Source organism: Aplidium turbinatum, chromosome 6, assembly GCF_918807975.1.
Source record: "Aplidium turbinatum chromosome 6, kaAplTurb1.1, whole genome shotgun sequence".
Taxonomy (NCBI): domain Eukaryota; kingdom Metazoa; phylum Chordata; class Ascidiacea; order Aplousobranchia; family Polyclinidae; genus Aplidium; species Aplidium turbinatum.
Window position 1 is genome coordinate 20,429,664 of NC_137477.1, and position 26,436 is coordinate 20,456,099.

Consider the following 26,436-nt stretch of genomic DNA (forward strand, 5'->3'; position numbering starts at 1 on the left):
CATTCTTGAAGTGTGCATTTTTTACTAAATTGATAGCAGAGACATTTTTATTCCTTTATTAAAAAACTTTTGCCCAAGATTAATGCATCAACGGTAAATTTCTTGACATTGGCTAATGGTTTGAAAAACAAGGTTGGAAGAATAGTTTAGTGCTCCAACCAATCAAAAGTATACATAAATCAACTTTGCAGGAATACGAATCCACCTATCGGTATTAGAGGACTCCAAGTGGTACTCTCACGACACTGAAAGTGGATATAATTTTCTTGTATTAACAACATGCTGAAATAACAAGTTCGGCAAGCTACACTACAGTGCAACTGAAACATCAGATGTTGGGTTAACAGCCGGTGCAAAGTTTTATTGTCTTGCCAAACTTGATGATCGATGTTTCAAGATAAACTGTAGAAGACCGAAGTTCCATCGGATCGTTTTACTGTTTGAAAGTACAAGGTTGGCAGACTTTGTTTAGTCAATAACTGCACTGAAAGACTGATTTTAGTCGAACTAAGACAGTTTCTTGGAACCTCAATCCAATTGAAAATAGTGAATCATTGAAGATTGATGTTTTATTTGATCAACTTCCAAGGTTTCAGCCGTATCCAAATAGCCTAAAATGAGTGAATTAACTTTTTTTTTTATCTCACCAAAACATTTTCATTTTTTATTAGGTATACAATGTCATACCATGCCGTCATGTTGAGTCTTTTAAGATAGATTGTGAATTTATTCTAGGAAAAGTCGCCGTCACTGCAAAGGCCTTTTCTTGAATGTGACCAGCGGGCAAATAAGAATAATTTGGTAAAAATCTACTGGGGGTTATTTTCGACGTAAGAAAACAGTCGATTGCTGTCGAAATAAAGCTAGCGATGTAATTTGCCTTAGCGTGACGTGATTCAATGTTGCATTTGAATCAGGTTTTTAAAACTTGGTAATTTTGATGGCAACAGCAGCATGCACAAAGTTTTCTTATGAAAGTCTTTACTTCTCATGTCTAGTTGGTGTCTTCTGAGTGTCACAGCCCCAGAATTTTAAATGTAAATAAACTTGTCAAACAATGTTCTTTGGGCTAAAATTGAATCTTAGCATCTCATCTGTGCGGCAACGCGTTGGGAAAATGTTTCACAATTTAATTGTGAAATGTCGTTGCATTTGCAACCGCACTAATATGGTCTGACGTCGTTTGAATATTTGAAGTTAACTTTACAATGGTTAAAATACACTCAAGTTCTGACAAATACGAGTGAAATGACTTTGTCTGGTTAGAAATGTTTTAACTGTTCGTCAAGATTTTACAAGTAACACTTCACAGCCTAATATAACAATGCTTAATTTGTGTAAGTTCTACCTTCTGAGCTTACAGTCACCTATTCAGTAGTCTTGACAGGTTGGTCCAAGGGGTACTTTTAAACCGGGACCGGGATAACTTAAGAGGCCCGTGCCGTGACCTTTAAAAGACGCCTGGAAACTTGAAAAAACACCACGTATTCTTTGGATGTGGGTAGAGCCTTTTTCTTAGAAGTGTCTTAATTTAGGGCCTGAGGATCTCATTTGTAAAAACCCCAAAAAATCCTCTCAACGGCCTTACACATACTCATTGCATTTTAGCAAAATTTGTATCCCCTATTCATGACATTTTCTGATCGAAAGGCCATCATTGGTTTAAAAGTTTTAGCAACCGGTAGCCTACTGCTTTTGGTTTACTGTGCCAAGGAAAATCCATTTGGGTTGCTACATTAATTAGATGATCATTTGTCAATGATGCGTACGCGGAAAGAGTAATTAACTTAAGATAACTGTACCAGATTACTTTGATTTAAAATACCATGTAGTTTAAATTTTAGTGTAGGCTATTATTACTGCGCATGTTTGATTTCGAACATAACGTTCAAATTCTAGATGTGTCTAGTTAGTAATAAATAATAGCGATCAATCGAGAAGTCGTTTTCCGATAAGGATAAATTAGCAGATGATATGTTTATCAATATATGCTATGTATATTGTTTTGCAAATTAAAGCAATTTATATTTGACAAACACTAATAGTCAGTACATTTTTGTAATAGGCTATACGCATTTATATTTTGTTTGCATGGATAAAGTTCTGCACGTGCACCCATATGAACGGATATGACTAGTTTAATGTAAGCTAGGCCTACATCATCTTGGTTTAGGATAAGATCTATCGAAGAAAACTCTTTTGTATAACAAAGTAGCGTTTTGTCATAGTTAAAATCTTTAATAGTTTTTTTAGCGATCCTATTTACAGGAGGCTGTTTTTTGGTTGCACTATCGTTTTAAAGAGATAATAGGCCATTTACGTGATTCAGAGTCGTAGAGAATTGTAAGCCTAATTCCTACAAATCTTCATTGTATTTCGTATTGAGATATAGTATAAAACTTTTTCTGCCAAACCATGCTTCGCAGGTAGGCTATAAAATTCAATAAGTAAATGTGATCATTTTAAACATCCTTCATTCAAATATTTTACTACAGAGCGTATCTTCAATATATACAAATGAAAAAGTTTTACAAACCATGTACTTTCAAAGGAAATACCCTAGTCATGACAAAAAGAACGTTTCTTTATTACGTCAAAAACGACAAGTAAACCCGGGAGGCATAAGCCGTCCGTCCTGAACAACACCCAGAGGGAGAAATTACTGTGCAAGGTTGCACCGGTCGTGTTCTACGAGTTAATTTTAGCTTTCGTGGTTGATGTTTGTTAAATTGTGAGGAAAAGGAAGATCGTGACCACAATTAAGCTGATATTTCCAAAGGTTGATAGGCGACACGAAAGCTTTTATGCCAAAAGTGATGACGTAAAAATGCTGAATCAGAAGGGTAATGCACAAGACGAAATGGAAGCTCTTGTTTCGGTAATCCCAACTTAGTGATCGGATAGTTGCCAGTTTGTCCAGGCCTGGATTTAATTTCAGACTATACCAAAGGCTTTTAAACGATTGTAGTTTTTCTTGCCTATGGAATGCTGTGCTGGTGTCCTGAATAGCTACAGTACAATATCAAAATCGTAAAACCTACAGATCCTAAACCAGGCCAAAGCGACTGTGCAGTGTGCACCTAATAACAACACGGTTGTTCGTACAAGCAAGCTAGTGTGTTACTTAAGAAAGATTAGAATTTCAAGAAATGGAAATGTTTGTTAGTCCGGCACCTCAGTAACTTTCTTGATTTGAGTAGGGCAGCCAGTTTTGGAGGAGCTTTCTTGTTATTAAAAAGCTCCCACTTTAGAGATTTGACTTTTTATTTCTACAAGGTCGTAAGTTGCCAGAGAAAGGTTTTACCAAATGAACAGAAAAATCAACAGGATGTGCAAATACTGATTTAAAAGTTTTCAAATATAAGGAAAGATGAATGTTTTAGAAAGCAGAGATCACGTGACGTCAGACCAATCTCAATCAAAACAACAAAAACACGTGTTTGAAGAAAACAAAAGATTTTTTATTCACCGATTGTCTGTTTTGAAACAAGTACGTTTTTATGGAATGAAGTAGCGTACAACCAGTTTGAAAAAAGGGTGCCATAAAAATGCAAGGCTTTGACAATATTGCTAAAATCATTTTAATGTCCTTGTAGAAAAACAAGAAATGTAATCAAATTGTTTAAAATGGGCTACTGTATATAACAATGCACGGTTTTACAGTATTTTTGGTGCAGTCTTAAGACTAATATAGCTTGCTTGTTTTTTTATCGTTTCACTCATAAATTATCAAAATTTGATGTTGACAATAGCTACTTTAACGGCATGTACTGTAAAAAATTACAATATCTGCATCGCAAAACAAAAACAAACAATGTTGTTTGGAGACTAAAAAATCGATAACTAGTAGCCTGTAACTTTACAATGTTGTAAAAAAGCAACTGAAGAAATTTTTTTTCATTGTTTTCGGGTTTCATAACTTTCTGTTGTACAATAAAATGTGACTTTTAACGGCCCTAGCTATCGCTTAATTGCAAAAGTTGCCGCCAAAGCACGATGGAATCAGACAATGAGTTATTCCACACTGTCCTTAAAACTAATTTCAATAAAGGCTAGACTGTGGCGAAACTTGGCGACAGTAAACTATTTAAAAATGTTCCCTCAATTTTGTGATTGCTTAAAATCAAATAAAATGACTAATTGGTGTGAAAACAAGTATTAAGTGCTGGTTACTTTTAGGGATAGATGCAATGATATGAGCAACTCTTGTTCGAACGGCTAAAGCAAAACATCAAACGAAAACATTTCTGAGAAGGGATCGCAATTCCGTGATAAAAAAGCTATCCCCACAGCTCACGATTTGACTTAAATATAACGTGTCTGCAGCTGGATTAAAATTTGTCAAATTGACTACTTATGTAACGTCTTGAAACGTTACAATTTTATACGATGGAGATCATACATGATGGGCTGACGGCGTAACGTGTTGGCAGAGTGTGAATTGTTGAAGATCTATGCATTCGACCTATGATGTAAAGACAGCCTTAGGCGTTTTAAAATATCTTTTTGCTGCAACGTGTCTGATTTCCGCTTAGCATTAGTTTTGATATTTTAATGTATTGTCTTTACTTTATTTGCTGACTGTGCAAAGTTAAGAGCAGTTGTCCGTCAGAGGTAATGGTGTCAATGCTTTGATAAACGCAGGCTGGGACACCAAACCAGCAAAAACTAAATGGATAAGCAGACAGTAATGATGTTGCTGGTTCGATTTCTGTCTACAACGTAGTTTTATAAACGTTTAACTTCCGCGAGAACACAACCCATGGGTTGATCGGCAATTGACAATCACACCTTTTATGCATTGATTAGAACAGCTGCAAATAAACTGAGAGTATGAAGAGTAGTAGAAGGTTGGTTTAGTGTCATGTGACTTTTGTTTTCTCAAACATCATTTCAGCAGTTTCTTGTTTGAAAATTTGATAGCTACTATATCATGCAGAATTACTTTTCATTTTTCTCCGCTTTTGCCGAGTTTACAAAACTGTGATTTTCATTTATATGTATTTTTTTCTCTCAACAAAGTTACTATTACGATACAACAATTTTTTATTTAACCTGGAAGGTGACTTGTTTTCAATTAAAAAGCGTTTTTGTATTAAAGCAGAAATATTTTGTTAATAAGTTTTGTTTCAGAAGACCCTAATAGGTTTCGCATAATAAAAAAATCTGGTTGCTTTTAAAATGTTGACGTTGCGAGTTCTATTATGGCTTGGATCTTGTGCGTCACTTATTTCTGCTCAAGGTAACACTGCTATTTTAAAGCTACAGTGGCTAGTTACTTCACCAGGGGCTTTCATTGGAGGGACAAGATTTAAAGATTTTTAAACTATTTAACCTTTTTTAGCTGTAAATTTTCAGAATATTAATTTTACTACTAGAAAAGCATTTTGGGAGCATCTCGTTAATGTAAGTCAAGTCGCCTAACCTAAGGATTTGAACTCATGTTACGAACACTATTCTTTCCAATAATAAACTTGCGGTGTATTTTTATTTTACGACACAAAATAGCTGGTTGAGTAGATCTGAGATCGATTCCAGGTCCGGCTAAACCGGAGACTTTAAAAACGGAACCGATTGTGTTCTGTCTTGCATCACGCAATGAGAATAAGTCGGGAAATAATGTGATGACATCGTAAACCTGATATAGAATGAAAAATAAGTCCTGTCGCTAAAATACCTTAGCTGATGTAGACTTAGTTTACATAGATAGTTAGTTATATAGATATATAGATATATTATTATATTTATTATTATTATATTATTATTATTATTATTATTATTATTATTATTATTATTATTATTATTATTATTATTATTATTATTATTATTATTATTATTGATATATTATTATTATTATATTATATAGATATATATTAGTTATATAGATAGTTAGATGTAGACTTAGTTTACGTAGATGTAGTTTGTTGTAATAAATAAAGCCATGATATTATTATTATTACCATGTTGAGTAACTGTTGTAGATTTTGTTTCTTGTTTGTTGTGAAATTTAATCTTTGTATCGCAACGATTGCTGTGTTAATTGCACATCGATTTTCTACACTTCTTTACTGTGATTTTGTTTTGCAACAGGGTGCCAAGACAATGCAGCTATTGAAGTCTGTCGATTCTACGTTACACGGTGCAATTCCCCTTTCACATTCTTTCAAAATTATCTAAAAGTAAATTGCAGAAAAACTTGTGGATTTTGTGAAAACTCAGGTAAATATGGTTCTGATTGACTAAACGTTTACCCTTTATGAATAATTTTTCCTTTCAGCCATTGCACCACCACACCCGATAATCATATCGTATAAAGAGTGGTTTCGAGCGGGGGAGAAATTCCTTCCCAATTTTATGGAAGGAATTTTGACAGAAGCATTTTTGTTTTCACTAACATTGGCTTTAATGATTAGTTACACCACTTTATATTGTAGGCTACAATTGGGAATAATATTGAACTTATTTTGTGAGATCATGATTTATGTATGACTATTAAAGATTTTTGATTTGCATAGATGGGAAGGGAATCTTTGCATCCAACTTAAAGAAGGGTAATGTCTTGAGTTATACAGTATTTCCACAATGGGGATTAGATTCACGTCCTGGCGTCATTATGGCCTACAGACGATATTTACTTTCAGCTGTGCGGCTAAACCGTCAACTTACATGTTCGGTTTTCCGTTTAAAGTTCTCTGCTGGCTTATTTTTGATACACTTTTATTGCAAACCAGGTAAATTTTGTGTTCAAAAAACGAAAAATCAAAGATTGGTCTTGCAAGGTTATTTAGAATGAAAGCTCCAACATAGGCAAAGGGAGAAGTACATCAAAAAAGGTTGGGAACCTCTGGTCTGAAGAGTCCAGCGCTCCTCAGCCGTGACTCCTGAGTAACCCTAAATAGAAAGGAGATATTTTCCAGCAGGCCACGAGTGGGCTATAAACTCTCACTAGTGGCATTTGAATAACAGCAAAATGCAAGTGCAAACTTTAACTCCTTGTCAAAATGACTACCTCAGGCATTCTGGTGTCATGTAATTATAAGTCATCGTCCTAACTCTAAGAGAAATGATATTTTCAGCTTCTGGCTGTCTCCTCATAACGTATATCTCGCTTATAGTCTGCAAGAACGCATTACAGAGGCTTGTTAGACTTTTTCAACATAATGCTGCAAGTTTGGTTTATCAGTCCGTTAGCTCAATGGCAAATCGCCCGGCTAAAAATCAAGCTGCTATGGTTCAGCTCTCAGGAAGTGTGTTTATGCAATGCATTTCAGGACTGCTCTCCATTCAGCATCACCTAGTAGATAAATGCTTCAACAATAGCTATAGAAACTTCACTCTGCCAATCTCACTAACCGGCCCTGTGTCAGCGGTTCATAGCATCTACAAGTATGCGAAATTTCTAGGCATATCCTAACAAGGCTTTGACAGTCCGAGGATAAAGATCCAAACCAAAATTGTTGTCTATGCAACAAAAAAATAACATCATCTTAATGTAAGCAGTGAAATTTGCCTTAATGCGCGTTCAACACGGAGTCAGATACAATTAAAAATTCCAGATTGATTCTTTCCAGGGTCGTGAAATTATCTTGCTACCAGAAACGGAAATTGAAGAAAAGTTTAAGAACTAACAACTGAAACAGCGTAACACGACCTAAAACAAATCATGACAAAGTTAATCAAAACTTGCTTGCATCACTTTGTTTCGAAGTTTGAACAATTAAAACTGCTATAAAACCAATCTATACTGATGTAAAAGTACTGTAAGTGTATTATAGCCTACATTGCAACAGACTACTAAAACATTATAAGTGAACATATAGAGCTATGGTACTAAAATGACTGCAGTTCCAAAACAGCACTTTTCCATATCTTTTCTACGTTTGTACATCAGGAGCCTGCAATTGTTTCAGACACTATAAATAAAAAAACGCCTAAAAGTGTTCCTGGGCCTGTACCAATAAACCAATTAAACCTCAAACCATTTGGGTGTTCTGTGTTTTTTCTCGCGATTTTTAGTTGTGCCTACATCGCATGTTGAATATTGCAGGTCCGTCTTGGGGCTTGTGGACAACATATTCTCAATGCGACGTCACATGTGGCGGAGGAACACAAATGCGCACCAGAGTCTGTCAAGATGGGACTGTGGCTAATCAATGTGAAGGTTCAAGTACTGAAACACGGTCTTGCGAAAGCCAACTTTGCCCAAGTAATTGCTGAGTTTAATTAAAAATTGTCATTAGTTAAGATTGTCTGCAGCAATTGATGAAGACTTCAGAAAATGTTTCATTCTGCATAGTCATTGCTCATTGTTCCTTTTTAGTACTGCACATGAAATCTAGAGTAGCCCGTAGCCTATAACGTACCTTGTATTTTTGCATTAGCCTATGTTCCAATCAACACAAACTAGTTTGCATCTTGCCAAGGCTACTTGTCGTGTCGTAGGCTACTATATAGGTCTAGATTTTTCAAAAAAAACTTTGATGTAGCCTACGGGTCGTCAGACCACTCGGCATGCGACAACTCAGCAGGTGCTCCACCTTAGCAAGTAGCCTAAGCTGCACTTCAGCTACTGCCAAGCCAGCAAATGAGATTTACGCGCTCATGTTGGACTTGTTTAGTCAGCGTTTGTCAAACCAATTTTCGACTCCAATTTTGTCAAACCATGTTCGACTCCAGCCACCCGCACTTGCTGTTGTTTCTCTGGGCAAGAAGCTTTACGATAATTGCCTCAACCCAGTGATCTATTTCGAGTAATGGGTAGTACCAAATTTAAGTCATAAGTAGAGTAGACAACCGGAAACAGACATTGCCGTCGGCTGCAGCGTGGGTCAGGTGTACGTCGGAAGGCGTACACCGATGCATAGCGCTCAAGTCCGCTTTCCCGCAATGCAGGATAAAGATAAACAAACAAATTTTGCTGACTTGTGACATTCCAAGTTTTGGCTTGCTCAGTTTCATCATTTATCAGCTTCAGCCACTTGCTCAAATGTTGCTAGCTCAGTTGTGGCTTGCTTAGCTCTCAACTGATAATTTGCAGAAGACTCAGTCTACGGTAGCATTAACAATTACATCTTAAGGTTTCCGTAAGGTCAGCGACAATCTTAAAATGTAGTTTATTACTGTTTTTTAGTTCAAGTAGCATGTTGCAAAAAACAATTTTTTTCGGTGAAGTTGTATTGACTGCGACAGACGCCTCTGTTACAAAGCAGCCTATCCTATAGGCCTACATTTATTAAAATATTTGCATTAAACTAATTTTTAGCTAAAGGAATTCAACGATAAGATTTTATTGTTTGCTTGAATCTTTATCCTCGAACTGAGAAAGCTTCTTCAAGAGCTTTTAATCCTAACAGTTTTGCCTATTTGTAGACGCTTTGAACCACTGACGTAGGCCGGTCACTGAGATTAACAGAGTAAAGTTTCAGATTGTTGAAGTGTTGTTGTCTGTGAGTATTTCATCACCAGGTGCCCCTGAACCGAGAGCAGTTCTTGAAATACGTTGCTTACCACGGCATGCAGAACTGTAGCCTACCTTGTGTTGATGTTTAGAATGTGGTACCATTTAATTTATTGTAGGCTACAACTTAAATTAAAGAATTATTTTTACCCCACATTTTTCATGGAAGCCATTAAAACTACGAGGTCTTTAGAAGAGCAGCAGCCTATTATTATCTTTACTTTAACTTTATTCAATTGTTCCATTATTGCAGTTTGGGGAGACTGGTATACAACAGGTCAGTGTAGTAGGACATGCGGTGGAGGCTTACAACAGGAAAGAAGAGACTGCACGCAGGGTAATTGCGTTGGAGAAGATCAAAGAAGCATATTAGCGTGCAATGAACAAGACTGTCCAGCAGGTATGTAAATAACGACGTTGTACAGTAACTTGGGAAAACCTGCAAAGAAACATCTCTTCTCACTCAAAGTTAATTTACGAAAATTTCAACTAAACAGCACTGCATAGATAATATGCATTTTTACACGATTTTCTTGCTTCTCGTCTTCCAATCAAAATTTTCTACTCAAATAGCATGAAGTAGGTTATCCTTGTTTTAAAAAAAATGCTTTCCAATCCAAACCATTGAAATCTCTCGGCAGTGTTTTCTGCAAAGAATACAATGCACATTGCACAAGGACTAGTTTTTCACCTTATCTCGCTTTGCAATTGGTGGCTATACATGCTGGAGCAGTAACAACAGTTCTCGCAGTATCGAATTTGTGACATGAAGAAAACGTATAGTTTCTTATAATTTTTAATTTTTTCTGCTTTATTTCTTCTTCAACACTGTAAAGTTCATCAACACGTTAAACGTCCTTGGCGTCCATGTATCTGTGCAATATTGATGTGTCAATATCATGTGTTCATTGTGCAATATTGAAATTCATAGGCTACCTCATTTTACAATAAAGTTAAATTTTTTTTAGGGCTTTATTTAACAAATATTTTAGAAAGCAGAGATTAGTTCTTTTAATTGATGACGCATCCTAATTGCTATTTAATCCCAAGAACTAGTGAAAGACGCAATTATTCAATTAACTGGAGTTGTTTTTTGAACTACACCGTCGTATTGGGAAGCAAATTCTTATTAGGCGTACTTTGGCAATGAGTAAAAAAAGCAGCAGGCTACCACTTTATGAACACAAACGTCAACATTGTTGTTTATTTATCTCACATTCTCTGAAATCATAGTACCATACCTTAGCTGGGGGTAAACATAGGCGAAGAACAGTATTGTTATTTCGCTTAGATCAGTGGTTCTTAACCTATGGGTAATTACCCACATGTGGGTAATTTCAGGATAGCAGGTGGGTAATCAGCTGAACCAAAATATTTAGAATTATAGATGTAACAAACAATGTCACAGCTGTAAGTGGTAAAGTTGTTTTATTACTTACACTTTTTTTGATGTTTTGAGTCCGTTCAAAACAACCAGTGATATTTTATTTTAATATGAAAATTTTCCCAGTGAAGAAGATGAAGATATCCAAGAAGGGTTTTTAGACATGATTTATGAGTCATCTGTCAAGGCTTCTTCTGAAGATAAAAGCTTGGGAAAATCCTGGGGAATGATGGGGAAAGTATATCTAAAAGTTGCGCAAAAAACCACTAACATTGTTGACTATGTTCCCTTCCACTTATCTCTGTGAATCAGCATTTTCAAGTGTTGTTGCTTTGAAATAAAAATCTGGAAACAAGCTTTTAGATCTGGAGTCAGATTTGCGTTGTGCAGTATCCAAAATCACACCCGATATTGCATCGATTGTACATAAAAAACAAGAGCAAATGTCTCACTGACACTATTGATGTCATTCTTTGCATTAAATGCTGTTTTTGTTGAATAACGCTCTTCTATATTTTTAATATGGCAAAATACCAAGATAGATAAAATTAGATTTTGGGTAATGAGACTTTGATCTGGACAGAAATGGGTAATAAGGGAAAAAAGGTTAAGAACCACTGGCTTAGATAGTAGGCTATCCCACTATTTCAGGTTTGAAATTTTTCGAATGTCCAAACAAAAATAAATTTAACCTCTAGCCTAATAGTTGCTTGATGCTCTGGGCTACGACCGTGTGACACACGATGAAGAAGAAGTCAAGTTGCAAGTGTGGATAATTATTGATCAAATAATATACTTTTACTGTAAATTAGAGCACGTTTAGTTTGTATTCAAGTAGTTGTATGCTCTTCCTAAATACAAAGTAAAGGTGCTAAAAACATTGAATCACGTGACCATCATAACTCCGTCTAGTTTTATGATCTTGACAGAGTTATGTTTGTCACGTGATTCAATGTTTTTACCATCGATTCCGATAGAGCAGGGGTCACCAAATGGCGGCCCGCGGGCCGCATGCGGCCCGTCACGCTGTATCGCTGCGGCCCGCGGAAGGTATCAGCGTACAAGTATAACCAAAAATACTTTCCGGGAAGCATATTTTTGCTTTGCATACAATTCCACCGACCGACCATTCAGATTGTATAGTTCTAAGTGGGGTCGCTTAACGTTATTCCAATGCGATGTCCAGCCACACTGTCCCAGTGGTTGACTAAAACGTCCGTTTTCGAATTTCGAAATTGTCTGTGAGCATAGGGTTGCTTATTTTAAGTTTGTAAGTGTCATGTAAACACTAGTGTGCGTTTCACCGTTATTGTGTTTCACGAGCAGAGTTCCCTTCAAGCAAGTTTTTGTTAGCAAAATAGGCCGGTGTGCCAACTCAATTTATAATAAGTTGGCAAAATATTATATATAAATTTAAAGACATTTTCTGGTTGTAGCCTATCAAGAAAATGAAATATCTTCTGACAGGTGTTGGTTGAATTACTTCTGGTTGTATTATGGTTGTATTTTCATGAGACAACTTCTGGTTGTATTATGAAAATATTTTAGTTTGGTACTGCAAAATGTTGTTAATCAACAATTCTTGCCATGCTGATAAGCACCGCAAGTGACAGTTGTCTAATAATCAAGAAATATGGTTTTATAGACTTTCACTAAAAGATGAAAAACCAACTCATTGCTTTTTTAGAAGGAACACCGTTCATGAGTTACGATAGAAACGTTTTTTTCGGTGATTTCTACAAGCGTTTGTTTCATGGTGCCTAGTTTGTTTCTCGCTGTTATTGGAGCCTATTTTTCGCTGATATGTTAGCAGCATAGCAGGTCACTGTTGTTGCCTGTATTGCGATGTGTCAAACATTTCTTTGGTTACTGAAACTGTTAATTGCAAGATATCTTTTGCGAAGCAAACCGTTCGCCTCGCTACAAGTGCGCAAAACAAGTGGCCTTGCTTATTAGACATTGTCAAAAGAAGTCAAAAGTGTTGTTAAAGGAGCTTGGCCTGGCAGTAGCGTTGTTCGACTAATTTTGTTGCTGCGGTATTCTAAGATAAATAATAACAACATGTAACGCTGGATACTGGGTACGAAATGCGTTCATTTCTAGCATAAGAGTCAACCTACCTAAAATTTTATTAGTGCGGCCCGCCACAGCTCTCCTTAGTGCCAAAGTGACCCGCATGCAAAAAAGGTTGGTGACCCCTGCGATAGAGTATTTGAATTAAACTAAGATAGGAATCGAATAGAACAATGTAAAACTAAAGTCATTACGAGAGCATGCAATGTAAAGTATTTTATGGTAATGATCTCCAGCCCTTGCTTTAGAACTTTTTTAACAAGAATTGGAAATGGGAAAGGCTATCATTTTTTTAGCCTTTTGCAATTTATGCAAAATAAAAAGCATCCGTATACTGATATACTCCTTTTCTATGACTTTGGTTTAACTTTCATATGATTTCACGAATTTGGCAAATACGTTATATTACATGTTGAGCAACTATGTTTGGCCATTCAGATTATGACTTTTATCACGTGTTTTGCAGTTGTTGGAAAGTTTAGTGATTGCAGCACAAGCTGTGGTATTGGATATCTAACACGAACTACAAGCTGCGGCAATCAGTGCAGCAGCATTGAACATCGATCGTGCCCCACTTCAAGTGATTGCCAGTAAGAAGTTATTTTTTTAACAATTTATCACCTTGAAAGTGGGAGTCATGCACTTGCACCGAGGAAGCTTCAAAATTAGGTTCCGCCCAATTTAAACACTAAAAGGTTAAGCTGATTCCCATACTCGATCCAATCCTCGGTAGATGAAAAGGTGCTACTGTAAACCTTCAGTACTAATAAGGGTGGCCAGTTCTTTTCTCCCGGCCGCTTTTCCTTCAACCACTATAAGTTACGCCCAACCAATTTTCTATCAGAATTGGGTGTTTGGAAAGCAAGCGCATCTGCTGCACTATCCCATCGCTACAGAGACACTTTTCACAGCAAATGGTTTTTTAAATACAACTGCATTGTGACCTTTGAAGGCGTTAAACATGTGCTCAAAAAGATCTCTCGACGCCATCAAATAACGTGGCTGAGTCTTAAGAACACCCTGAATGTTATGCGTGAAAGTATAGGTTCACAAAACTGCCTTTTTTGTCCACTTTACTTCCATCTTGAACCACAATTTATAAACTTGAATACAATGAAAAACGACATACGCTTTATTGTAGTTCTGTGTTCCTTCTGGGAGTATTGTTCCTTTACTGGTGACGTCTAACGGTTTTTAAGCACTTTGGCTTTTAGGTTAGAATTTGATGTTACTTCTCATATAATATAAAACATATAATTGTTTCGAAAGCATAAAGAAAAATATTACCACAGTTATTACCACTAAGTCACTACGTTATTACCACTAAGTCATTACCACTACACTAAGTTATTACCACTAAGTTATGACACTAAGTTATTACCACTAACTTATTACACTAAGTTATTACCACTAAGTCATTACCACTACCACAAAGTGGTACGCAAAGTACCACACTATCACCAATTTCCTACCAAGACATAACACACCGCGGTGGTATTTGTTTTCATATAAGTTACTTGTGAATTGAGATAGTAGGCTACAAGGAAACTCTGATCAAAGTTTCAACCTTATTTTTGGCAATATTTTTGTACTGATAAGTGCTGTTTAGATGCCAGTGCCAACAATGTGAGGACAACCAACTATATGCAGCTTTTTGCTCATTCCGTGTTGCCCCAAGCCCACAAACGTGGTGCACAGGGTCTGCCGTGCAGGAAGCCTGTCGGAAAAGCTGTCGTCTTTGCGACAACAACTGCAACTGCAGTAAGTAGAAAATAAAGCATAAAATAAGAACAGAACATAATCCAATTGTTCTTGCGATTCCAACCGAAACTGTCCTCATATTATGTATTCTTAAAGCAACATCGGATATCAGAGCACGTCCAAAGTGAGCATAAACTATAGTGAATCATAGCTCAATACAAGGCAAGAAAGATATGATTTGTCAAATCAAGAAAAACTGCACAAAATACTTAGAGTTTTGTACATTGGAAGCGTAGCATCTTCTAAAATATGTTACTCTCTCAGACAAAATGTAGCCTATTATAGCCTACCGCATGGCGTATGATTGTTTCCATTTGAATGTAAACGTTTCACTGGAAATACCCATTCACTTTCAAAGTGCGCTACTTTCATTTACAACAAAAGCTGTTGGATGATTGTCTGAGTCAATATGGATTATTTTCTATTAAACAGCATTTGATAAATGTTTCTGAGTAAAAAGAAAAAATTATCTTCAAGTTCACTATGCTTTAAGTATAACTTTTAGGATTTGCATTATGTTATCGACGTTATTATAGATGTTAATTGGGATGAATGGGGAGATTGGTCCTTCTGCTCCGTAACTTGTGGAACTGGGACCAGGCTTCGATTTCGTAATTGTAACATCCTTTCCGGTTGTCCTGGTGGACAGTATTACATGATGGAAGAATGCCGGCGCGATCCCTGTGCAGGTGATCACATGGAGTAAACGTTAAAAATAGTTTGTTTGTTTTCTGCGAAAAGTACAGTGTACTTAACATACTATAATATATGCAGTAAAGGCCATCAGAGGTAGAGTAGTCGATATCAAATAGTGTACATTGTGAAACAGATCAAATTCAAGTAAATGAAAAGCTTGACTCCCACCAAACCAAAGCTAACGTCTGTTTCATTCTAAAATAAAATCCTGGCAAGATTTTTTTAAAGTTGCTTTGATAAAGAAAGAATTTCTTTATTAAAGTCTGGATGATTTTGCGAGTGTCTTTGTAAGCAATAAGAATTATGCAAAATACATAATATGGCTTTTTTGAAGCGTAATTTTTTTAACGTAACCTATGCACTGAAAAATCTACTTAACTCTGTTATAACCCAAACCTACCAAGTTTAGCTAATGTGTTTTTGAAACAGGTTCATACGTTTGGGGACCGTGGCAAAACGGTCCTTGTGGGGTTACCTGCGGCAGCGGAACTAGGACTGACACGAGAGAATGTCAAAGCGGATCATGTGAAGGACCCTTCACAAGAGAACGACCTTGCACTGAAAACGCATGTCCAGGTAATATTTAAAAAAGAATAACTTATTAAATGGCTCAATTCAACAGCAAATTTCATTTTGGGATTTTTGTTGGACATATTTTGTTTTTGACCATTTTATTGAGGTTGTGATTGTTCAAGCACAATTATTAGAGTAATGACTAAAATGAATTCATTCAAAGAATTGTTTTTACTTACAACTTTGCACTATTAAAGCACTGATATATTCCATGAATGAAATAGAAATATTATTATATGTATTATAGAAATCTCTGTATTAAAAAAAGTTATTTCAATCCAAAACTGTCATAAGGATCCTGGCTTGCAAAGTTATTTTACATTCGTTTAAGGTCTACAGATGTTGAATCAATGTAAACAAGACATATTGCTATTTTGCATTCAGCAAATGCAGGCATTTGCTCAATGCAAACAAGACAAATTTTGCATAACATAATTGAACTAATCGCTTAGTTTATGATGTTTCTACTCGAGCTTTGAGATCTTAACGATAACCTAAAAAGTATTCCAGGAACTCGACTGCCCAAGCAGCAAAATCCTTCATTTTTTCATTGATTCAACGTCTACGTAAATGGTTTGTAACTTTACTCACTTCTGCAGCCGTTGAATCAACGTAAAATGACAGACTTTGCTGTTTAGATGGTTACTTTATTTCAGTATTTTCATTCGTGCACAGTTTAGTTTTAAGCGCGAACCAAGGTTAGTTTCAATTTGCCAAGCTTTTAAATATATCGGATTAAGTATGACATAGGTTTTTAAACTTATGTGTGCCAAAACCAAGCTATAGGCGGTAGCAACTTGACCAATAATCTGATTAGATCTACATATTTGTTTTTATGTTTCTCTGCTACTCAACTACGACCAACTTATCAGCAAAAGATATTTTTCTTCTTTGTTCCTTTTTAGATTTCTTGTAAGATTACAATAAACTCAATAATTATTTTTTCAGTTTGGGGAGATTGGGACTTAGGCGAGTGCTCTGTTACTTGTGGAAAGGGTGATAGAATGGATAGAAGAGAATGTTTGAACGGACCCGGATGTCAATTAGAAAACGGTGTTGGAAACAGAAGAACCGTCGAATGCACAGGGAAACAATGTCCATGTGAGACAATTTTACTTTCCTTTCAAACTCAAATATTTTGTAGATATGCCTAAGATATTGCGTGCTATTAAAACTACTGTAGCTATTGACAAAGCAAGAATTTTGGCAAAATGCCTTTCATATAAGAAAAGGTTGAATCCAAGAATCAATATCCAAATTGTCTTGATGCTTTGTTGTAAAGACATTACAACTGACTTTCTTCAACAGATTGGGGAGAGTGGGATTTCGGAGAATGCTCGGTTTCCTGCGGAGGGGGTGAAAGAACGGATACCAGAATATGTGAAAACGGTCCAGCATGTCAACGAGAAAACGGAATAGGAAATACAAGAACAGAATCATGCAATGAGAACATTTGTCCAGGTATTGTTTATTTATATAAACTTTTCTTGAGCATTTTACACGCATAAAAGTTACATATTTTTCAATTTGTAGAAAGTAGTCCAGTAAAGTTGTAGCGTATCCATTATATATTTTTGGGAGGGACACAATAGTTCGAGAAAATTGTGAGCTACAGCAGTTTGGTTTCTAAAGTGCGCTTGTGATCCTATCAACATGGCCACCTAAATGCCTGATTTGTCACATTTTGCAGAAATTTCCAGGTTTTTCTAACTTTGGGCGAACGTTTAAATAAATTCTTCTAAAAATTAGATTTTTACGCTTTCTTTACTTTTTTCCCCAGATGACACAATAGGTTTTAACATCCCCACATGTTGAAAAACAAAGAAAATTTGATTTCGAAAATTTTAGTCAGACTGTTAATTTTCAATAACAGTCTGATTTTGCGTTTTTCAACTTACTTTTTCTCATTTGCTACTGCTTCCCCAAGGCAACAAAAAATTTTTATGTCATTAGGAAACCACAAAAAGTAAAAACATCTCAAAAAATGTCAGTCAAGCACTAGCAGTAGCTGTGATCAAAATTTGCAAAATGTGACAAATCAGGCCACATCTCCAGGTGGCCATGCTATCAAGGGTTCGAGTTTTTGTTTGTGACGAGTTGTTATTTTTCTACGTTGAGATGTTGCTGAGTCACTACTACGTCACTGCTTCGTCGACTTATTTTACTCACTTTGAACCTTTCGGGTCTTCAGTGACGTTGCGAAGAGACAGAACAAGAAAGGATTTTATCAAAAAGAAAGAGCCCAAGATGTAGATATTAAACCCATGTTCAGTAAGCGTTTCGAAAATTATAATGTCTTCATCTTCAGTGCTTAAATAAGATTAACCAGGCATACCAACCATTTTGCTTCTAAAAAGGGTTTTATCTTCGATTTTGAAAGAAAATTTTAAGAAAATGCAATTGTCCATGTTTGGTTCTAGCTTGGAGCGAATGGAGTGAAGGCTCATGTTCTCGCGAGTGTGGAGGAGGTCGTCGAACCGACACAAGACAATGCAGAGATGGAAACAGTTGCCAGGGTGACTCATCAAGAACTGTGGATTGTAATGTGCAAGCTTGTCCAGGTATCTAGCAGCGTATGATTTGATTTTGATGAACTTGTGCTTTAAAGTTTAGCCTAATACTCAGGTCCATTAATAGATCTTATACACATTTTTAATAAACCTGTTTTTCTTTTGCTTTTCTATATCTTGATCGTGCTCTACAGGTTACGTGATATCAGTTTATTTTATTGCTTCAACAAAAACAATCAAAATTTTCTTCTTGTTCAGAATGGAGTGTTTGGAGCGATTCCAGTAGTTGCAGCAAAACTTGTGGCCCAGGAATGATCTCACAAACCCGATATTGTATCAATGGTCCGGGCTGTGAAGGAGAAAATACACAGAATATTGATTGCAATCAAGGAGAGTGTAACAATCCAGGTATTTTTTAATAAAAGTAAATCATCTTTAAGGCTAAGACAGAAAAGCTGTAAACATTATTATAGTGTCCAACTTTAAATACGTCAGAAAAACGCGCCTGTGCTCAGTCTCAAATTCGAACATCAATCTAACATTTTTCGCTTCTTTTTCTTATCTATATTTTAAATCATCAGCCACCAAGCATGGTTTGGTGCTGTCAGCCTACCACTTATTATTTTTATACTTTTTTAAAAATTTAGATATAAACTCAATTGGTAGTCTAAAATAACCCTTGGTCAATGTAACATAAAAGAATAGAACACAATAAGTCTAGCGCAATCCATAGTTGTCAGTTCATACGCTAAAACGCAATTCGATGTCAACTTGTTTTAGAAAAAGTAATGAAAAAAATCCTTGAAACAAGCATGCGTAAAAATATTGTTTTACAAGTATGGCCTTTCAATTTTGAGATGGTCAAAGTACGTATAACAAATTATCCTCATAAAATAAAAATCTTAATGTTTAGACAAACTTAGCTGTATGCTTCTTACAATATCGATCTTTTATGTTAGTGTGGGGTCCATGGAACAGGAACGGTAATTGTGACGTGACTTGTGGAGGAGGAACCAGAAGGGAGACCAGGGAATGTATTGACGGACCTGGATGCGACGGAGTTTCCACAAGAATGGTTCCATGTGGAGAAGATCCATGTCCTGGTAGGTTTTTATTATTGTTTTTAACAATTGTAAAACTTTCTTTTTAGAAATTTGTAGACTATACTCTTAGAAATTACTTTCGGATAGTATTTAAAATGTTCTGACGTTCTTTCAATGGCCAATTTACCTTCTTAATTTGATATTAAAACGGTGGTGGCACATCCCCTTGTATTTCAAGAAACTTGCGTTTAAATAATAGATTACAAAAAGCATTTACTCTGGACTAAATAATATAAGGTTTAGACTTTACTGAAAAAAAAATTTTTTTTGAGGCGTTCTTTGGTCAAATGTAACATTATATAGTCTTTACCTATCATTTCAAACCAGTAGACTACTACATGCAGTAATCGAAAGTACTAAAACGGCATACATTCTTGAAATTATTAACACACCGTTTTTGTAAAACATTTTCACAAACTAAAGATTTTTATGTCATTAATACTGTAGTGTGGGGACCTTGGGAAATCGGCGACTGTCCGGTCACTTGTGGTAGTGGGATGGCAACAGACACGAGAGAGTGTCAAAACGGTCCAGGATGTTTACCAACAGGAGAGAACTCACGACAGCGACAGTGCAATACCCAGCGTTGCCCGGGTAAGTCATATGATGTTTTTTGATACAATTAAACCATAAATAAAAGCAGCTGCCCAGAGTTTTCCTTTCTGGAATTTACCAATCTCTTGGAGGTGCTTGGATCGTTGCTTGCGGTTTTTAAATGCCTGAATGAAATTCCAAAAAAAAAACTAAAAATAGCTTTTTGTTTTTATTCATGCACATCAGTAAAGTATAGATATTAAAGTGATTAATTGCGCTGCCAAAACAACTGACTTGCGCGCAGGTTTTTTTACCGGAAACCAGCAATCAGTCTGACATTTTCACCAAAAAACGTTCTCGCAAACATTCCCAAAATCATAAAAAAATGTTGATTAAGAAACAAAAGCTGTAGTAAGGTAGTAGAAGTTGTAGAAACAGTATGAAAAAAACTTAATACCCACTGTAATTTACCAACTTCTAACAGTAAGCCGGACAGCCGGTGTATGACATAAACAAATCTTGCTATATAATTATATCCAATAAACTAACATTAGCCTACTAGAGTCAGTTCAATCATAGTTAACAAGAAATTGATTTTAAGTTTTTAGAACATTTTTAGTTTAAAACTTATTCAAATACAACACGTTACGCAATATTGCTTTGTTCTTAAGAATGGGGAGAATGGGAGATCGGAGATTGCTCCGTTACTTGTGGAGAAGGAACAAGAATGGATACAAGAACGTGCCAATACGGTAGTAACTGTCTCCCAGCTAACGGGGGCTCAAGGACAAGAAACTGTAACCCTCGAAAGTGTCCAGGTTAGTAACTTGATCTCTGAAATAAAACTGTTTAAAGTTGCTAATACAACTGATAATAAATTGTAGATTGTCGTTGTAAATATACATTAACCTTATATAGCCTACTGCTGTCAGAAAAAAATATTTTTGTTCAAGAGATTCAATGGAAAAACAAAATAATGGAACAGACAAGCTTTTGTCAAACAAAAGTGATGAAAACAAAAGTGTGATAAAATGGCTTCAGACAAGGGTTTAAGTTAATAGAATTTTATACTGGGGGAAGGGTGTTGAAAAATTTTATTTCACGAGGCTACATGGAACTATAGTAAGCTACTTTTACACGACAAAAACAAGATTTAGTCCTAGATAGGTCACAAAATGTAGACCTGTAATTGTGCTCCTCATCAGAACCACAAGACCGTCGAGTAAGCTTTCCCAACACCTCGTTTTTTTGTTGAAAAATTTGTAAATTTGTCGGTTTAGTGGGTAATGCATTGAAGACTGTAAATGCAATTCACTGATCACAAACAATTTCCGCGATATTTCATCTGTCTTTCCTGTGGAGTATGAACATTTTTTTAATGGAAGTTACGTTAAGACTGCAGCCTATCTCATGTTCGTAGCAAATGGATGTTTTAAATACTTTTTGTAGGGGTATAGCCTACTTTTACTCTACTGCAGGAAAAAGTAGATTAAACATGAAAGTGTCTACAATCCTTGTGAATATCAAAAGAATAATTTTTAAGTAATTGTAATTTTACCATCTTTAGTTAAAACAAACCTGTTGTTCAAGCCTGTGATTCGCCGGGATTAGTAACAGCTTAATTCTGCTTTAACCAGCCCTACTCGACTTTTAATCAACAAAACCATACTATAAGAGCGGGTGAAAAATTTAAAAACTTTGGTACTAGCTACTCACTGTTTTAATTTTGTGCTCCATCACAAACAATTTCTTGGCTTTCCTTGCTACACCATAACAAAATATATATACGTGTTAATTATGTACCAAAAAGTAGATTATGAAATGACAACGTTTTTATTAAAGTGCATTTTTTGATATGAAATAAATAGCTTTGCAAATTACTGCTATTATTCGGTAATAAAAGTTTTTGTTTATGGTGTTCTTAAGAATGGGGAGAATGGGAGATCGGAGATTGCTCTGTTACTTGCGGAGAGGGAACAAGAATGGATACAAGGCAGTGTTTCAACGGACCCAACTGTCTCCCAGCTAACGGGGGAACCAGAGAGAGAAACTGTAATCCAGGAGCTTGCCCAGGTCTATAAAATAAACTTTAAAATCACTGACAATGTTGCCAGTTTTTAATCGAGATCTTTTTTACCGAATTGTAAGAGCAGGCTACTGTTTTCGAGATGGTATGATGTCACTTATCTGAGGTAAGGCATGTTCAATCTAAAAATGGCATGACCTTTCTCGTTGCCATTCAAAAGTCTACGTTTTACTTTCGTAGAGGTTTTCGAAAATAAAATTTTGCCACTTTATTTCTGTTTTTTATTCCATCACATCAACCGTATGTTTATTGCATAATAATGCTCTTTTTCAAAAGAATGGGGAGAATGGGAGATTGGAGATTGCTCTGTTACTTGTGGAGAAGGAACAAGAATCGATACAAGGCCCTGTCTCAACGGACCCAACTGCCTCCCGGCTAACGGGGGAACTAGAGAGAGAAACTGTAATCCAGGAGCTTGCCCAGGTCTATAAAATAAACTTTAAAATCACTGACAATGTTGCCAGTTTTTAATCGAGATCTTTTTTACCGAATTGTAAGAGCAGGCTACTGTTTTCGAGATGTTATGATGTCACTTATCTGGGGTATGGCATGTTTAGTCTGAAAATGGCATGACCTTTCTCGTTGTCATTCAAAAATCTATGTTTATCTTTCTCATTGTTGAGAGGTTCCAAAATTAAATTTGACCACTTTATTTTCGCTTTTTAATTCATCACATCAATTAATGCTCTTTTTCAAAAGAATGGGGAGAATGGGAGATTGGAGATTGCTCTGTTACTTGTGGTGAAGGAACTAGAATGGATACAAGGCCCTGTCTCAACGGGCCCAACTGTCTCCCAGCTAACGGGGGCTCGCGGACGAGAGACTGCAATCCCCGAAAGTGCCCAGGTTTGATGAAACTTTGCATCAAGTCTTGAAAAGTGTTGAATTTTTATTGAGTTTAAACGTCAACATTCTAGTGCTCTAATGAAAGTTTTCCATAAATGTTGTTTCTTAATTTCTATTTTATATTTTAGAAATGTCATGCATATGTATTGATGGTACGAGATGAAATATATAATTTATGTAGGCCTAAACAGTAAAATCTACTTTTCAAAGCATACATAGGCTATTCTAACGAAGTTTTTGTGATGTTTTATTATAGGGTATGGTGGCACTATGAAGAGAGCAACAAATTCTTTTCAATCACCTTTTTTTTATAAAGCTTCTCTTCAAAAATGGTTTTATTTGGCTTCACCAACAGATAAAAATCTTTTGTATAATATAATCAGTACATACAGCATTGTAGCCAGTGCACTGACATTGTCAGTATTGTTGTGCAGAGTGTGTGATTTTCATATTCTGTTTTTCAAAGAACTATATAAGGTCATAAGAACTATATTGTTTTGAGATAAATTTGTAGCTTTTCTGACAAAGGATTTGTTTTATTATTAACCTGCAGTCTGGGGAATCTGGGTGGAGGGTAGTTGTTCGGTAACTTGTGGTGGTGGAATGAAGACAGACACAAGAGAATGCATGAACGGTCCAAACTGTTTACCAGCCAATGGAGGAAGCAGAAGTGTGGAATGCAACACTGATCTGTGCCCTGGTACTTAACATAAGTGCTTAAAACGTGTTTTCTATGTAAACGTTTAATATTTGTATGCCTATGTAATGTTTTTCCCCACTCTATTAGAACTGCACCATATTTCCAACATGGAAAAATATTAATTACAAAAGTTTTTATTTTTTTGACATGTTCTAAAAGTAGCACATTGAGTTGGTTAACAAACTAGCCCATGTCCATGAGAATTCCATTTATCATATTCGACTTTTGCCCGGTAGTTGAAAAGCTTGGATTAAAGTAAACAGGAAAACACGGAAGCAATTTTTTTATCCGCATTTAATTGTTAAAATATAAGGTTGTAATACTTTTGCTTTGGTCTTACTTAGAATGGGGTCCTTGGCAAACTGATGACTGCTCTATGACTTGTGGTGGCAGCACTAGAACAGACACTAGGAAATGTAGGAACGGCAATAACTGTCAAGGGGATGGCACTAGAAACATTCCGTGCAACACAGAAATTTGTCCAAATAAGTTTTTGTAAACTATGGACATTTAACTTACCTTGAAGACGTGAAAAAATGGTATAAGCCATCGCTTTCTTGCCAACTTTTGAGGTGACAAACCAACATGCCAAAGTAGTTTAGTCGCGCCACTTTGGTATTTATGGTATTATAGTTATATAGTAGCCTATATAGGTATATTAACAAACATAATTATGTACTAATCTATCCTTACCCTACTATCTAAACCAGGGGAGACGAACCTTTTTTCAGTCGCGGGCCACTTTGTCAATTACACCTCAGTTATCGGGCCACACAATTTTTTAATCGTAACCTACCATGAAATCTTTTAGAAGCGACTCAAGATATTATTCATGAAAAGTAACAAACGGCAGATGAAAGTAATAAAACCTACATAGTTGAAATTATCTTACTTAGAATCGAAACATACAACAGTAAAAAATAAAAACAAATCAACTTGAACAATAAGGATAGAGCAACAGTACTTGCACTGATAGTGATAATGACTACAGTTTAATTTTCGAAATTTGTCAATTGTCAAATTGTTTTGCGAGCCGCACAAAATTCTTTGACGGGCCGCAGGTTCGTCACCTCTGAATTCTAAACAAATGTGCAGGCCAATGCACATTTTATAGAATACACCAAGAAGGAAATGACAGTTTTTTAATCATATTTATTCTGCTACACTTGGTAACTGAGATTGGTCCGGTAATGCTTGCATTAAGCGTACGAACTACTTTTGTCAATCTTCAAACCTACGTTTCTTTAGTTAACCCATTCATGTGTTGCTTTGTATTTTCAGTGTGGGGTCCATGGCAAATGGGTGAATGCTCTGTTACGTGTGGTGAAGGAACTCGTACTGATCGAAGGGAATGTATGAATGGAGGAGAGTGTTTGCCTCGCAATGAAAATACCAGAGAAGTCCCATGCACTCAAGCATCTTGCTCAGGTTTGCTAAAATTTATTTTGGCCTGTAGTAGCCTATATATAAGACGTCAGAACCTAAGCTGTTTGTTAACTTCTGTACTAAAGCTTGAGCATTGTAAAGTACATAATCGTGCAGAAACATCGGTACAACAATCGACGATGACATAGATAGCTGTCAAGTCATTTGGAGATCTCCATTATCTGCGACAAATAATCACAGTATTGTATGATAGAACAGGATAGATTACGTCATCTTTTCTTTGCCTGTTTTCAAAGGTTGAAGGCAAACAGAATAACAGAGTACGTAGCCTACTTTCAGAACAGGCTCTCAGAACAGGTCTAAGGCAGTAGAACTTTGCCGGACACCACTGGTGTGCAAGGTTTGGTAGAAACACAACCATCCTATGTTGCCTGAGTCGCTTGTGTGGGGGTTCATGACAACAGAATAAGTACATCCTCGCAATCTGGTACAAGGTTGCTCTGTGACCACAGGAAGTCCGGTTTTATGAGTACAATTTGTGTAAGATTTTATTTAAAAAAAGATGGCGGTTCCGGACTTCATCCGCGTTGTTTTATCTCAGACTTCATATAATGGTAAGACGTGGCCAAGGCCATTGGAAGAGCCTGAAATGTAACAGAGTGGAGATTTATGGTGATGGTGAATACTCAACGTTTATCAAAGAAACTTTATATTGTGTGAAAAATTACGATGGAACAGAAAGTACTATCGTAGAGTGGCCACCTTGTTCTACGTGTAAATTCAATTCACCAACTCAATGTTTGTTAAATTTTTGGTAATTTGTATGTTTTTTTGACATGATATATACTCTGCGTTAGATCCTGGTCTTGGAGAGTGGACAAGCTGGACAGACTGGTCAACTTGCAGTAATCCTTGCGGAAGAGCAGAAAGAACTCGAACCAGAACATGCCCAGACGAGAATATCTGCATTGGAGATGCCTCGGAAGAAGATGGTTGTCCCATCGGAGGTGTTTGCGAGTGAGTGGCGATGAAATCAATGTGAAAATGTTTAAGGGCTATTTCATGTTGCCAAAATAGAGTTTTAATTTAAAAAAGATCAGCCTACTTTCCTATTAAGTAGTTGATGATAAGTGCATTAGATCAGCTATGATAATGCGATCTGTGGTTGATTATGACTAGTCCTAAAATCCGATTTTGACGTGATAAATTAAAAACTTTCACTGCCAAATTTATTAAAACCCGTTCTGTATTGATAATATAGGCTACATTAGTTTCTATGGAAGTTACCCAAGATACAGAATCAGGCGCGGATTTATGGGGGGGGCCC

The 26,436-nt window shown here is 36.2% G+C and overlaps 1 protein-coding gene across 1 annotated transcript in view; it reads left to right on the forward strand.

The window, feature by feature from the left end:
• Positions 1-5,131: 5,131 nt before the first annotated feature.
• Positions 5,132-26,436, forward strand: part of LOC145772074 (uncharacterized) — a 30,598-nt gene continuing 9,293 nt past the window's right edge. The window contains exons 1-21 of the mRNA XM_082583889.1: positions 5,132-5,242; positions 6,091-6,219; positions 8,048-8,206; positions 9,711-9,857; positions 13,381-13,504; positions 14,524-14,675; positions 15,212-15,364; positions 15,801-15,947; positions 16,893-17,045; positions 17,253-17,405; positions 18,365-18,505; positions 18,713-18,862; positions 19,414-19,557; positions 20,005-20,151; positions 20,763-20,909; positions 22,018-22,164; positions 22,454-22,600; positions 22,877-23,023; positions 23,577-23,723; positions 25,005-25,151; positions 25,967-26,126. Of these exons, the coding sequence (XP_082440015.1) occupies positions 5,182-5,242; positions 6,091-6,219; positions 8,048-8,206; positions 9,711-9,857; positions 13,381-13,504; positions 14,524-14,675; positions 15,212-15,364; positions 15,801-15,947; positions 16,893-17,045; positions 17,253-17,405; positions 18,365-18,505; positions 18,713-18,862; positions 19,414-19,557; positions 20,005-20,151; positions 20,763-20,909; positions 22,018-22,164; positions 22,454-22,600; positions 22,877-23,023; positions 23,577-23,723; positions 25,005-25,151; positions 25,967-26,126 (3,002 nt within the window). The 5' untranslated portion in view covers positions 5,132-5,181. The remainder of the gene's footprint in view (positions 5,243-6,090; positions 6,220-8,047; positions 8,207-9,710; positions 9,858-13,380; positions 13,505-14,523; positions 14,676-15,211; positions 15,365-15,800; positions 15,948-16,892; positions 17,046-17,252; positions 17,406-18,364; positions 18,506-18,712; positions 18,863-19,413; positions 19,558-20,004; positions 20,152-20,762; positions 20,910-22,017; positions 22,165-22,453; positions 22,601-22,876; positions 23,024-23,576; positions 23,724-25,004; positions 25,152-25,966; positions 26,127-26,436) is intronic.